This window comes from Bos mutus, chromosome X (genome assembly GCF_027580195.1).
Source record: "Bos mutus isolate GX-2022 chromosome X, NWIPB_WYAK_1.1, whole genome shotgun sequence".
In the NCBI taxonomy this organism is placed as follows: Eukaryota; Metazoa; Chordata; class Mammalia; order Artiodactyla; family Bovidae; genus Bos; species Bos mutus.
Window position 1 is genome coordinate 27,438,680 of NC_091646.1, and position 14,742 is coordinate 27,453,421.

The window sequence follows — 14,742 nt, forward strand, 5'->3', positions numbered from 1 at the left end:
AAGGACCATACAATGTCTCTCCATTAAAAAAAAAAACAAAACTTCCTTCTTATCTCTCAGTTGAATTTTTAAAGTTTCTTCATATAGGTCTTAGAAGTTTTTATTGGGTTTATTACTAAAGGGCTTTCCTAGTGTCTCAGTTGGTAAAGAGTCTGCCTGCAATGTGGGAAAGCTGGGTTTGATCCATGGGTCGGGAATACTCCCTGGAGAAGGAAATGGCAACTGATTCCAGTAGTCTTACCTGGAGAATTCCATAGACAGAGGAGCCTGGTGGGCTATAGTCCATGGGGTCACAAAGAGTCAGACATGACTAAATGACTAACACTGAACAATTAAATTTTATGGCTTTTGTAAATGGAATATTTTCCCTTATATATTCTATTTATTTATCTATCTATGTTTGGCTGTGCTGAGTCTTCATTGCTTTGCCCAGGCTTTCTCTAGTCGTAGTGAGTGGAGGCCACTCTTCCTTGCAGTGTGCCTGCTTCTCATTGCGGTGGCAGCTCATATTGCGGAGCATGTACTCTAGGGCACACAGGCTTCAGAAGCTGCAGCACATAAACTCAGTACTTGCACCTTCGTGGGCTTTAGAGTGCAGGCTCAGGAGTTGTGGTGCACAGGCTCAACTGCTCCATGGCATGTGGGATCTTCCCAGATAAGGGACTGAATCTGTGTCCCCTGCACTGTCAGGCAGATTCCTATCCACTGCGCTACCAGTCAAGTCCCCAGTATATATTCTAAATGGCTATGTCTGATACAGATAAAAGGTATTGTTTTGTAATTTTTACCTTATGTCTAACTACATTTTAGAACTTAGCCTATTATACAGAGTCAAGTAAGCTAGAAAGAAAAACACCAATACAGTATACTAGCGCATATATATGGAATTTAGAAAGATGGTAACAATAACCCTGTATACGAGACAGCAAAAGAGACACTGATGTATAGAACAGTCTTTTGGACTCTGTGGGAGAGGGAGAGGGTGGGATGATTTGGGAGAATGGCATTGAAATACGTATAATATCATATATAGAACGAGTCGCCAGTCCAGGTTCAATGCACGATACTGGATGCTTGGGGCTGGTGCACTGGGACGACCCAGAGGGATGGTACGGGGAGGGAGGAGGGAGGAGGGTTCAGGATGGGGAACACGTGTATACCTGTGGAGGATTCATTTCGATGTTCGGCAAAACCAATACAATATTGTAAAGTTTAAAAATAAAATAAAATTTTAAAAAAAAAAAAAAATAAAAAAATAAAATTCTGTGAACAAAGAAGTTGTTTTTAAGTCTTAGCTTTTGTAGGTACATGACCCTATCTTCTAAAACTTGATCATTTTTGTTTCCTCCTTCCTGTGAACTATGCCTCTTTATCGACACTGACCATAGTTTACAGATACACGTTAAAATGGTGATAGAGGGCATCTTTGTTTTGTTGCTGCTTAAGGAACAACTCTTATATTTATCATTAAGTGCGATGCTTGTTTGTTGGTTTCAGACAGATAATTACTATTCTTGTTAAGAGTACAACTTTCTATCACTCACTAACTCTAAATCTTAAAATGGGCAATGAATTTTTTCAAACACCTTCAGCATTTACTGTATCTTTTATTTCTTAGGAAATCTACTGACAGACTGCATCATATGAGTAGCTTTCATGGTATTAAAGAATTCACAGTCTGGAATAAAACTTTCCTAGTCACAAAGGGTTAATACTTCTCATACATTCCTAAATGTGTCTGGTTTCTTTTTTATTTAGAATATGAAACTGTTCTACAATTTGTGTATACAAACATGTCATAAGTTCATTTATTTAAGTTTCTGGTCAAGAATGCACTTACAATGCAGGGGTTAAAACATTAGGAAAAAAGCCTGAAATTTGGGACAGTAAAGATTTCTTAGAAATATGCAAAAATTACTGAGCATAAAGAAAAAGTGACAATTGAACTTCATAAAAATAAAACAAAAATAAAACTGCTCACCAAAAGACACAATAAGAAAGGGGATGGAAGCTACAGAATGGAAGAAAATAGTCATAATACATCTATCTAAATATAAAGAAAAAAAATTAAAAACTCAAAGAGAAAAAAATCAATTTTTAAATGGGCAAAAGATTTGGATACTTCTAAAAGACAGATAAATACCTAACAAACATACAAAAACAAACTCACATCATTTCACATGAGGAAAATGCAAAGTGAAAACCATAGTGGCAAACAACTATACACCCAAGAGAATAACTAAAAGTAAACACCAAGAGTTTGTAAAGATTCTCACTTTTTATTGGTCTGAGAAGAAACTGGTATAACTTCTTTAAAAGTGTTTGGCAGTTTCTAATAATGTCAAATAAATTAAATAAACATATATACACATATGACCCACCAATTCTAGTTCTAGGTATATAGCCAAAGGAAATGAGTATATATGTATGTCCACAAAAAAATTTGCTAAAAAGATCAACAACAGCTTAATTCATAATAGCCAAATAATGAGTATAACTTAAATGACTCTCAACAAGAAATGGATAAATTGTGGTATATTTAAACAAGGGACTACTACAAGCAATAAAAACAAGGAATTACTGATACCTGCAATAATAATGGATTTCAAAAGCGTTATTTTGAACAACAGAAGCCATACACAAAAGAATACACAGTGTTAGACTACATTTACATGAAGTTCAAGAAAAGCAACACGAACCCAAGATACACAAGTCAGTAGGACGGGAGGAGACACGAACTGGAGAGGGCAACGAGGGAGTTCTCTGGAACTGTTTCATATCTTGACCTCGGTTGTGGTTACCTGGATGTTTGCATGTATTAAAATAAATCCAGAGGTATATTTAAATGTTTCTGTATTTTACTATATGTAATTATATCTTGATAATAATAATGGAAACAAATTCCATTGTGCTATAACTACCTCAGTTATCAACTTAAGCTTAGGAAATACTGCCCTCCTACCAGTTCCTCTTCCAAATGTGTGATACAGACCCCTGACTTCAGCAGCACATGAACTCTGCAGTCTCAATTCCCCACTAGAAATCTACCCCTGCAATCTACTCTTCTCTTCTATATAGCCACACAGTATTCCTGCAATGACTTCCTTGTGTGCAGTATCTCTGAATAAGTCTACCTTACAGCCCTTTGCCCACATTCCAACAAGCGTATACTCTTCATATGATTTTCCTTTGATGGGAATACTATGCAAAATTCCTAGCACGGTATCTCTCAAATAACAATGACTTTATATATGTCCCCTTCATACTTCAACCTTTCCCCTCCTTCCATAGTCTTTTAATGAATGAGCGAGTGAGTCAAGTCGCTTAGTCGTGTCCGACTCTTTGCAACCCCATGGACTGTAGACTACCAGGCTTCTCCGTCCATGGGATTCTCCAGACAAGAACACTGGAGTGGGTTGCCATTTCCTTCTCCAGGGGATCTTCCCAACCCAGGGATCAAACTAGGTCTCCCGCGTTGCAGGCAGACGCTTTACCCTCTGAGCCACCAGGGAAGCTATTTTTAAAGTACCTTAGAACTGAGTAACAAAAATATTATATTTTTGAAATAGTTAAAATCCTACATTTGTATTTCAATACAAGCACTGTTAGACTTTGAATTATTTGATAAGCTCCAGCTCTCCACACACCAACAAAGGCCATATTTCTTTAAATGACTTAAAATCCTAAATTGACAGAAGAAGCTCTGAATTTCTCATAAGTCCCTGAAAAAGTTTTAACTGGAATTTCAGATAACAGCAATGTACACTCAAACACAGACAATACTATTTAAAAAAATACTTTGTTGAGACATCTATTTGTAAGCAATGGATACCAGTATTTATTCACTTATATACTTTAAAACCAAAAATTCACATCAACAGCTCCACTGACTGAATTCTATTCTCCAGGCCATAATACTGGAGTGGGTTGCCATGCCCTCCTTCAGGGGATCGTCCCAACTCAGGGATCGAACCCAGGTCTCCCACATTGCAGGAGGATTCTTTACCATCTGAGTCACCAGGGAAGGCCAGGAATACTGGAGTAGGTAGCCTATCCCTTCCCCAGTGGATCTTCCCAACCCAGGAATAGAACTGGGGTCTCCTGCATTGCAGGCAAACTCTTTACCAGCTGAGCTACCAGGGAAGCCCTATTTATTCATTGATATGCTTTAAAACCAAAAACTCACATCGATAGCTCCACTGACTGAATTCCAGGTGTTCACAATGTCCACCAATTTTGCTTTCTAGTTATATTTTCTATTTTTTCATTAGATCAGAATATAGTCATTAACATTCTCTTCATTCCATTTGTCACTCAGGCATTCTTCTATTTACTCATATAGCAAATATTTTAATTTTATAACAGGTATTCAACAAATATTTACTGAGTACCGACTTATATTAGGTAAATAAATAAATGGAAGAGACATTATATAACTTATAAGGTAAACTGCTTCCATAAATATACCGGTTACGGAGTATTGCAGCAATTGATTCCCCTCTATGCAGATGATCCATCACCTCTAGACGTTGGATAATGACCTGTGCAGGAGGAAAAGAAGTCAATATTTACTATGAAAATCAATACTCGAATTTTCACATTTTGCTACCTTTGTAATATTCTACATAGTTTGTGATAAACAAAATGCACATCCATGTATCTAGTATCCATACTACAGCTTATGAAAATTAAGAAACTGAATCTGCAATAGTCAAAATACCTACAAAATTCAGTACTGAATCATTAAAAGAGTACTAGCTAATTTCATGTGAAATCATTAGCCAACAATTAACCATGGAAAAACCACCATGTAAACAGGAAGTTGGATTAAACGACAGTCAGAAGACCTGGGGGAGTCTGTGTGAAGCTGGGTGAGACACAGAAGCTAGAAGCAAAGAGCTGAGGCAAACATTTGACAAGCAGATTCAGACACGGCGTTGAATCCCAAGTTACCAGGGGGCCTTGAGGCCTGTGGGGACCACATGGAGGGTCCATAATTTTCCAAGTGATTGCTCAAAAGTAAGGATAGAGATATGCTTTTAAATACTTTTAAAACTTAAAGATATAAAATAGGTAATGGAGGTAGGAATGTTGCTTTTATGGGAAAGAGCAGGTGGGGTGGTAGTAACTATATGTTTTTAGTAGTGTGGATGCTTTGCATTGGCAATAAAGAATGTATTTAATGCATTCTATTAATTTCAACTATATTGGGAAGCAAAAGTGTATACTTTACATAAATGTTTATTAATAAAATCTATTTATTGCATTGGAAGGTAAAAGTGTACACTATCCAATTTAGTTTGTTCATATAATTATGCTTGTTACAAAACTCTGTGAAAACCTAAAATAATGAAGCTAGAGGGGAAAATTGTTCCCTGCCTTCTTCCTGTCCCTTAATTTAGGGACAAAAGCAAAAAAGCAGAAGAGAAAAAAGTACAGTTGATCCTTGAACAACACAGGTTTGAAATATGCAGGTCCACTTACATGTGGACTTTTTTCAATAAATATAGTATGCACATTTTTATTGTATACATCTTTAAATTAACTAAGTGTGGGGAAATGTTTGTGTTTGATTACAGATCATAATATGGAATCAAAAGAACTAGGGTTTGAGTCCTGATTCTACCCAAACTGTTTCAACTTCACATCCATGGGTGTACAATTTATCAATTCTTTTGTTTTTGTTTTTTTTTGAGACAGAGATAGCAATAAGAGAATTTTCAACTGCTTGGGGGCTGGTGCTCCTAACTGCTGTGTTGTATAAGGGTCAACTATACTCTATTTCTTGGGTCTTCAAAACTCTAAACAAGAAACAAATCAAATGAAAACACAGCATTTACATTTATTTGCACAATCACATTTTTCTGCTTATAATCCTGTAAAGAATCAAGTAAATTTATAATCAAGTAAAGAAACTGAGTAGCCTAAACAAAATAAAATATTTTAAGCATCTCAAAATCAACTGACTTTTGACTTACATTTTCTGAAAATGTTTAACCAGTTAGGGTTTTGAGATGCTGAGAAATTTTTCATTTTGCTTATTAGGTTACTTGATTTCTTAGAGGATGTGCCAAGAGAAAACCTATTATATCTAGATCACCGTTAGGAATCTGGGAATGTGAAAATAACTCATAAAACATCTTACCAATTATATCTAGGGTAGAACATAGAGGTCCCCAAATGAGGTATGCAAATTTTCATGTAATCCCATTGTTTTAAGCAATCCACTTGCTGCAGGTGGATCTCTGAGTCTAGGGCTCTCCCATCAAATTCTCCAGATAATAACCCTCTGGTCTCCAGAGGAGCAGAGATGGGGTACAGGGGACATTAGCCACTTATTTTAAAGACTTTCAAGGAACAGCCCATGTTTTCAATCTCATGACTCATTCCTGCCTTCTGCAGACCAGGCACCTCCAAGTCTTGAAATACTAGGAATTCTATGGGAAGAATGAGTTGGTTTCTCTCAAAACATGTAGGGGAAGATACTGGAGTTATAACTTCCTTTGCTAAAAGTAAAAGAAACATAAAATAAAATAGTTCCAACCTCACATCTGTCAGTGTTTCCACTCCTGTTCTCTTTGTCCTTTTGAATTTTTCCATTTCTTTACTCTCATTTTAATGGAGTTAAGAAGAAAGAGGAAGTAAGTGCATGTGATCAACTTATACAGGATATAAATGAAACCAACTTTTTAAACATGGGGTTTGTCTGATCAAATACATGTAGTAGAAAATTAACACTTCTTGTAATGTGGGGCTGGACCAGAGACAGAGCGACCAGAAATATGGAGACTGATAAGAAACTACTTCCAAAATGAAAGCATGAAATGAAAGCACAGACAAAAACTATGAGAATAGGAAGGAAGAACTAGGACCTGTGACAGATTACTGACAGATTTTAAAGGGAAAAGGAGACATATCAAAGATAAAATCTAAGTAACAGGAAGAAATGGTGATGATAGCAAGTGAGGTAGGGTATAGAAAGAAAGAAAAACATTGAAAACAAGGACAACAATGGTTTGTATACACATATTGAAATAACCCAGAGCACATCATATAGTATTTAATAGAAAATTGGAAATATAGTTCTAGATTTAGGTTCGAAGTAGAAATGAAAACACAGGAATATTTAGCCAGTTAAGTAACAGCTCAAGGGGTGAGATGGGGAAGTATTTACTCATGCCAGAATAAAGTGCAAATCCAATGAACACTTTTGTGCAAGAAACAGAGGAAGACAAGCTAGCAAAGAAATGAGACAATTGGTAGGAGGGAAACTAAGAGAAATGTGAAAAGAAGGATAGTTTAGAAGAAGAGTGGTCGGAGAGTATTCAACTGTTTCACTTTGTGCCCAAAGAAATACACAGCTAAATGATTTGACAGCTATAAAGTCCATGATGATCTCTTTTCAAGGGTAGTTCCATATCAGTGTCACACTGAAGTGGTTTAAAAAATAAAACAGAAATAAATACATTTTTAATAACTTGGGAGTAATTCAAATACACCAGGGAATTACTCTATAGTGAAGGTGGTCCTCAAACAAGAGAAATAGAGATGATTAAATGATTGGGGGACAATCAAGTAGTCACTTAGAAAAATAAACAGGATGCACACCTCTTCATTTCATACACTGAATAAATTCCAGAAGGATCAAAGATTTAAAGGTAAAAAAAGGAAGCTTTGAAGCAGGACCAAAGAAAACTAAAGTGAAATTATTTATGATTTAGTGGAGAAGGTAAGCAGCACCTAGAGGCCAGGAACCATAAAGGAAAAAAACTGTTAAAGCTGATTATAGCAAAAAATTAGAACTCTGTACTTCAAAAATGCCACAAAGTCAAATGGAATCTGATAAAGTAGGAAAAAAATTCACAATACCCGACAAACAGTTAATGATTTTAACTTACACACTTAATCAGTAAAACACTATAGAAAAAATGAGCAAATAATATAAACAGAAGGTGCACAGAAAATAAGAATCATTAATAAGCAAATAATTGTAATTTAAAATGAGGCACTGTTCCCATCATAGGATTTACACAAACATACACACATAAATGAAATCTGTTTATATTTTTTATTAGTGAAAGGGGATATGGGTTTTGAGGGTGGCAGAGAGAGATGGTCACTTTTCATCCTAAACTTTTTTATTCAATTTATTTCTAAACAAAGCTGGCAAGAATGCAGCAAAAGGCATGAGAAGGACTGGCCATGAGGGAGGAGGAAAACCAAAGAGGTGTAGTAATTTAGAAGGTAAATGAAAGTGTTATAGGAAGTAATTTAGAAGGTAACCAAATGTGTCCAATGTTGCTGAGAGGTTAAGTGATAAATGGAGAACAACAACTTGGTGTGGTAACTGGGAGGTCACTGGTCACCTGGATAAGAAGTGTTTACATGGAATGGTGGCAAAAAGGCTCATTATTGTGAGTTTAAGAGAGAATGAAGACAGGAAATAAGCACATACAACACTTACTTAGCAAGAGATATAAATAGGTAGTAGCCTGGAAAATCCCATGGACAGAGGAGAATGGCAGGCTACAGTCCACAGGATCGCAAAGATTCAGACTCAACTGAGCAACCAAGCACAACAGATGGAATGAGATATAGGATGGAAGTAGACAATGTTTTGTTTTACTTTGTTTTAGTAACAGGAGATACTAGAGCAGGTATATCTGAAAAGCATTACATTAAAAAAAAAAACTCCCACAAGAAAACATAAGCAGAACACTTTTGACATAAATGGATCTTTTTGGATCTGTCTCTTAGAGTAATGGAAATAAAAACAAAAATAAACAAATGGTACCTAATTAAACTCAAAAGCATTTGTACAGTAAAGAAACCATAAACAAAACAGAAAGACAATCTACAGAATGGAAGAAAATATTTGCAAATGATGTGACTAACAAGGGATTAATCTCCAAAATATACAAATAGCTTGTACAACTTCATATTTTAAAAAATGAACAATTCAATAAAAAAATGGGCAAAAGATGAAAAGCCAATTTCACACCATGTAAGGAAAGCCCTGTGTACGAACTAAGCCAATGTTATATAAAAGAAATTTTAAGAGTTTCTATAATCATAGGTCTTCAACTAAAATTTTGATTAAGTACAGTGAGATAAGAAAGCTGACAGAAGATGTAAATAGACATTTCTCTAAAGAAGATATACGGATGGCCAAAGGCACACTAAAAGATGCTCAAAACTGCTGCTGCTACTGCTGCTGCTAAGTCACGTCAGTCGTGTCCAACTCTGTGTGACCCCATAGACGGCAGCCCACCAGGCTCCCCTGTCCCTGGGATCCTCCAGGCAACAACACTGGAGTGGGTTGCCATTTCCTTTTCCAATGCATGAAAGTGAAAAGTGAAAGTGAAGTCGCTCAGTCGTGTCTGACTCTTCCCGACTCCATGGACTGCAGCCTACCAGGCTCCTCCGTCCATGGGGTTTTCCAGGCAAGAGTACTGGAGTGGGGTGCCATTGCCTTCTCCGCAACACTGCTACTTAGAGGAATGCAAATCAAAACTAAAATGAAGTATCACCTCACACTGGTCAGAATGGCCATCATCAAAGTCTACAAATAATAAATGCTGGAGAGGGTATGGAGAAAAGGGAACCCTAGTAAACTGTTGATGGGACTATAAACTGGTGTAGCCTCTATGGAGAGCAATATGGAGGTTCCTTTAAAAACTAAAAATAGAGCCACTGTATGATCCTGAAATCCCACTCCATATATCTGCAAAAAGCTGTACTTTGAAAAGATACACATTGCACCCCAATCTTTACTGCAGTGCTGTTTACAACAGCCAAGACATGGAAACAATTTAAATGTTCACTGACAGATGAATAGATAAAGAAGATGTGGTACATATACATAATGGAATACTACTCAGTCATAAAAAGGAATGAAATAATGCCATTTGCAGCAACATGAATGGACCTAGAGATATCATACTAAGTGAAGTAAGCCAGGGAGAGAAAAACAAACATTATGACATTGCTTATGTGTAGAACCTAAAAAAAAATTATACAAATAGAACCTAAAAAAAAAATTATACAAATGAACATATTTACAAAACAGAAATAGGCCCACTGATACAGAAAACAAACTATGCTTATCAAAGGGGAAAGGGGGGAGGAGGGATACATTAGGAATTCTAGATTAACATATAGACACTACTATAAATAAAATAAAATATAAGGTCCTACTGTATAACACAGGAAACTCTACTTGATATTTTATAATAATAATAAGGGGTAAGAATCTGAAAAAGAATATATGTCTTTGTGTGTATAACTGAATCATTGTACTGTACACTTGGAACTAACACAATATTGTGAATCAACTGTACTTCAATTAAAAATTAAGTAAAAATGCAAACTAAAAGAAGTACAATACTATGAAATAAATTTCAAAAGCACATAAGGTAATACCAGATGACATATAGACACACACATATACATACATAGAAAAAGCATAAAAATATTCATAGGAATGATAAGAAAATTTGGCACAGTTGTTACCTCAAGAGAAGAAGGGTGAGGAATGCAATTGGGGAGGGATACACTAGGAGTTCTGCCTGAATCTAACATCTTGCTAAGCATCTGAAACAAAAATGGTAAAACATTAAGATATTGCACAGTTGCTTCCCTGTGGCTCACCTGGTAAAGAATCCGCCTGCAATGCGGGAGACCTGGGTTCGATCTCTGGGATGGGAAGATCCCCTGAAGACGGGAAAGGCTACCCACTCCAGTATTCTGGCCTGGAGAATTCCATGGACTGTATAGTCCATGGGGTTGCAAAGAGTCAGACATGACTAAGCAACTTTCACTATGTGATCGTTTGTTATACTGGCCTCTGTACTTTTCCCTGCAGGGCTTCCTTGGTGGCTAGTTGTAAAGAATCCACCTGCTAATGCAGGAGATGTGGGTACAATCCCTGGGTTAGGAAGATCCTTTGGAGAAGAAAATGGCAACTCATTCCAGTATTCTTGTCTGGGAAATCCCACGGACAAGAGGAGCCTGGTGGACTACAGCCGGGTTGCAAAGAGTCGGAAAGGACTTAGCAACTAAAGAACAACTTTTCCCTATGCTTGAAATGTTTTAATAAAAGAAACAAAGAAAGTATCATGTATTATCTCTGCCCTAAAGTAGGGACTGTGTAGACAAGCAGACAAGACATGACATATAAAGGCCAACATTTAAGGGAAAAAAAAGGACAGGACAAATATATACCTAGACACATACTGTAATTAAAAAGATAAAATTCTCCATGGCCATAAATACTCTGACAAATAAAAGGGAGACTAGTTGTTACTCAGAGCACACACATGACAAAAATCTAATTGTGGTTTTGCCTTTAAAATATTCTACTTGGATCACAAGAAATAAAACTGACAAGACTGTTTCTGATAGCTGAGATATCTTGCATAAGCTCAACTAATTTTACTCTCAAGCATTTATTTTAAGTAACTCACAAATCTAATAATTCTCAATCACCTGTCATACACTTAGATAATATTTCAAATAGAGATTCTAGTTTATGACTTAGTATTTAATTAAACCCCACAGTCTCACTTTCCTACCCTATCTAAGAACCAACAGCTTTAAAAATAATGAGATTTGAGATATGCCTAGCCAATTTCACACCATGTAAGGAAAGCCCTGCTTATGAACTAAGCTGATGTTATATAAAAGAAATTCTGAGAGTTTCTATAATCATATGTCTTCAACTAAAATTTTGAGTACAGTGAGAAAAGAAGGCTGATAGAAAAGATCAGTGAAAAGTGCTAAACATTACAAAATCGAAACATGGCAACCTGTAGAAAAGTTGTACATAATTGCTCTTCTCTCTAAATCAAGTTATATGTAGCAGTGTCATGAAAAATTCAAAATCATTTTGAAATCCCAAACTTTGGAATTTAAGGAACAGAAATAGTTTGTTACTTAAAGGTTAACTTTTAACATGTCACAGACTATTGAATCCTCCAGCTTTCACACATGACAGACACCACACTCCCCTCCCACCCATGGCACTGAGGTCCTACCCTAAAACAATAGAGCACGAGATTTGAGCTGGGTGATGATTTTTCCCTAGAGAAATTCTGAAACCAACTAGAACCATGTAGAATGTTCCCACATAAGCACCCCTAACAAAATGTGCAAGGCTACAAAGAATAACAGTTGCACTGTACAAATGGCTGCAGTGACAGCTGATTTCAGAATATACCCTTTATGTAAGAGATCAGCCTGCCTGGCTTCCTCCAACCAAATATACTGGAGCCCCACGTTCCATAACCCATAGGTTTCTTCCTTCCCCTGGCTGTATGCCAAGACTGACACACTCTTAATAATTTCACCTTTATTGCTGCAGTCACGGGGGTAACCTGCCCCACATGGTCACTACCATCTTGCTCTTTATTGATGTACCTACACCATGCAGTTCCACTGCTCTTTGCAATAATACCACTCCTTCCTTCTTCAGTGTGATCCAATGGAAGTCCCTTTTCATACTGACACTTATAAAAAGCTTTATGGATGCCTTTGGGATATATTGTTGGTTAATGGAATCATTTGTCTTTTACCAATGTTGAAGGAAGTTATTGTCCTTGTATTAATGTAATTCTATCTGATTTTCTAATAGTTACTGTTTTTATATAATAAGGGCTAAAATTCATCTTAATATACTTAATTTCTCTGACCCAGTCAACCTCAGTCTGAGGTTAAGTACACCCCACTACCCATTCACCTGGTTAAAAAAGTATTCATTTCCCATCATTCCCCTCTCCAGTGTTTCTCTGGAAAGTTACTAATTTGTCTCAGGCTCTTCAAAGTCCATTCTATACAATCCATTCTATATAACAGACTGTGAACTGTTACATACACATCTTGCAAGAAAATAGAGGTGAGAAGTGAAAATATGGGTAAGAAAAAATAAAAACTATCATTTACATCAGTGGTCCTCAAACTTCACTACGTATTAGAGTTTTCTGGAGAGCAAGATGAACACAGACAGCTGGGCTCTACCTCTGAGTTTCTCAGTCAGTTGATGAGGGATGGATCCAGAGAATTTGCTTTTCTAAGAGGTTGAAAAAGAATGCTGCTGCTGCTGCTAGACCATGAATGACACTTTAAGGTCTAAGATTTACAGATAACATGAAAGTTTTTATAAAAAGTCCAGAAGAATTTTTTAGTTCATTGATTCCTATGATTCCTAAAATGTTGACATTCACTCTTGCCATCTCCTGTTTGACCACTTCCAATTTGCCTTCATTCATGATCATTCCAGGTTCCTATGCAATATTGCTCTTTATAGCATCAGACCTTGCTTCCATCACCAGTCACATCCACAAATGGGTGTTGTTTTGCTTTGGCTCTGTCTCTTCATTCTTTCTGGAGTTATCTCTCCACTGATCTCCAGTAGCATATTGGGCACCTACCGACGTGGTGAGTTCATCTTTCAGTGTCCTATCTTTTTGCCTTTTCATACTGTTCATGGGGTTCTCAAGGCAAGAATACTGAAGTGGTTTGTCATTCCCTTCTCCAGTGGACCACATTTTGACAATGCCAAAGAATGCTAAAACTACCGCACAATTGCACTCATCTCACACGCTGGTAAATGCTCAAAATTCTCCAAGCCAGGCTTCAACAATATGTGAACTGTGAACTTCCAGATGTTCAAGCTGGTTTTAGAAAAGGCAGAGGAACCAGAGATCAAATTGCCAACATCCATCCACTGGATCATGGAAAAAGCAAGAGAGTTCCAGAAAAACATCTATTTCTGCTTTACTGACTATGCCAAAGCCTTTGACTGTGTGGATCACAATAAACTGTGGAAAACTCTGAAAGAGATGGGAATACCAGACCACCTGACCTGCCTCCTGAGAAACCTGTATGCAGGTCAGGAAACAACAGTTAGAACTGTAAATAGAGCAACAGATTGGTTCCAAATCAGGAAAGGAGTACATCAAGGCCGTATATTGTCACCCTGCTTATTTAACTTATATGCAGAGTACATCATGAGAAACGCTGGGCTGGATGAAGCACAAGCTGGAATCAAGATTGTCAGGAGAAATATCAATAACCTCAGATATGCAGATGACACCACTCTTATGGCAGAAAGTGAAGAAGAACTAAAGAGCCTCTTGATGAATGAATGAGGAGAGTGAAAAAGTTGGCTTAAAGCTCAACATTCAGAAAACTAAGATGATGGCATCTGGTCCCATTATTTCATGGCAAAAAGATGGGGAAACAGTGGAAACAGCGGCTGACTTTATTTTGTGGGGCTCCAAAATCACTGCAGATGGTGATTGCAGCCATGAAATTAAAAGACACTTACTCCTCAGAAGAAAAGTTATGACCAACCTAGACAGCATATTAAAAAGCAGACATTTCTTTGCCAACAAAAGTCCGTCTAGTCAAGGCTATGGTTTTCCAGTAGTCATGTATGGATGTGAAAGTTGGACTATAAAGAAAGCTGAGTGCGGAAGAATTGATGCTTTTGAACGGTGGTGTTGGAGAAGACTCTTGAGAGTCCCTTGGACTGCAAGAAGATCCAATCAGTCCATCCTAAAGGAGATCAGTCCTGAGCGTTCATTGGAAGGACTGATGTTGAAGCTGAAACTCCGATACTGTGGCCACCTGATGCAAAGAGCTGACTCATTTGAAAAGACCCTGATGCTGGGAACGATTGCAGGTGGGAGAAGGAGACAACAGAGGATGAGATGGTTGGACGGCATCACCGACTCAAGGGAT

General features: G+C 37.1%; 1 protein-coding gene across 3 annotated transcripts in view; it reads right to left on the minus strand.

Moving 5' to 3' along the window:
* Positions 1–14,742, minus strand: part of KLHL13 (kelch like family member 13) — a 195,880-nt gene that overhangs the window by 110,878 nt on the left and 70,260 nt on the right. For 2 of the 3 annotated variants that reach the window (XM_005899949.2, XM_070365856.1), the window contains exon 2: positions 4,468–4,541. The exons of the other annotated variant lie outside the window; for it this stretch is intronic. In XM_005899949.2, the coding sequence (XP_005900011.1) occupies positions 4,468–4,517 (50 nt within the window). In that variant the 5' untranslated portion in view covers positions 4,518–4,541. The remainder of the gene's footprint in view (positions 1–4,467; positions 4,542–14,742) is intronic. 3 annotated transcript variants of the gene reach the window in all.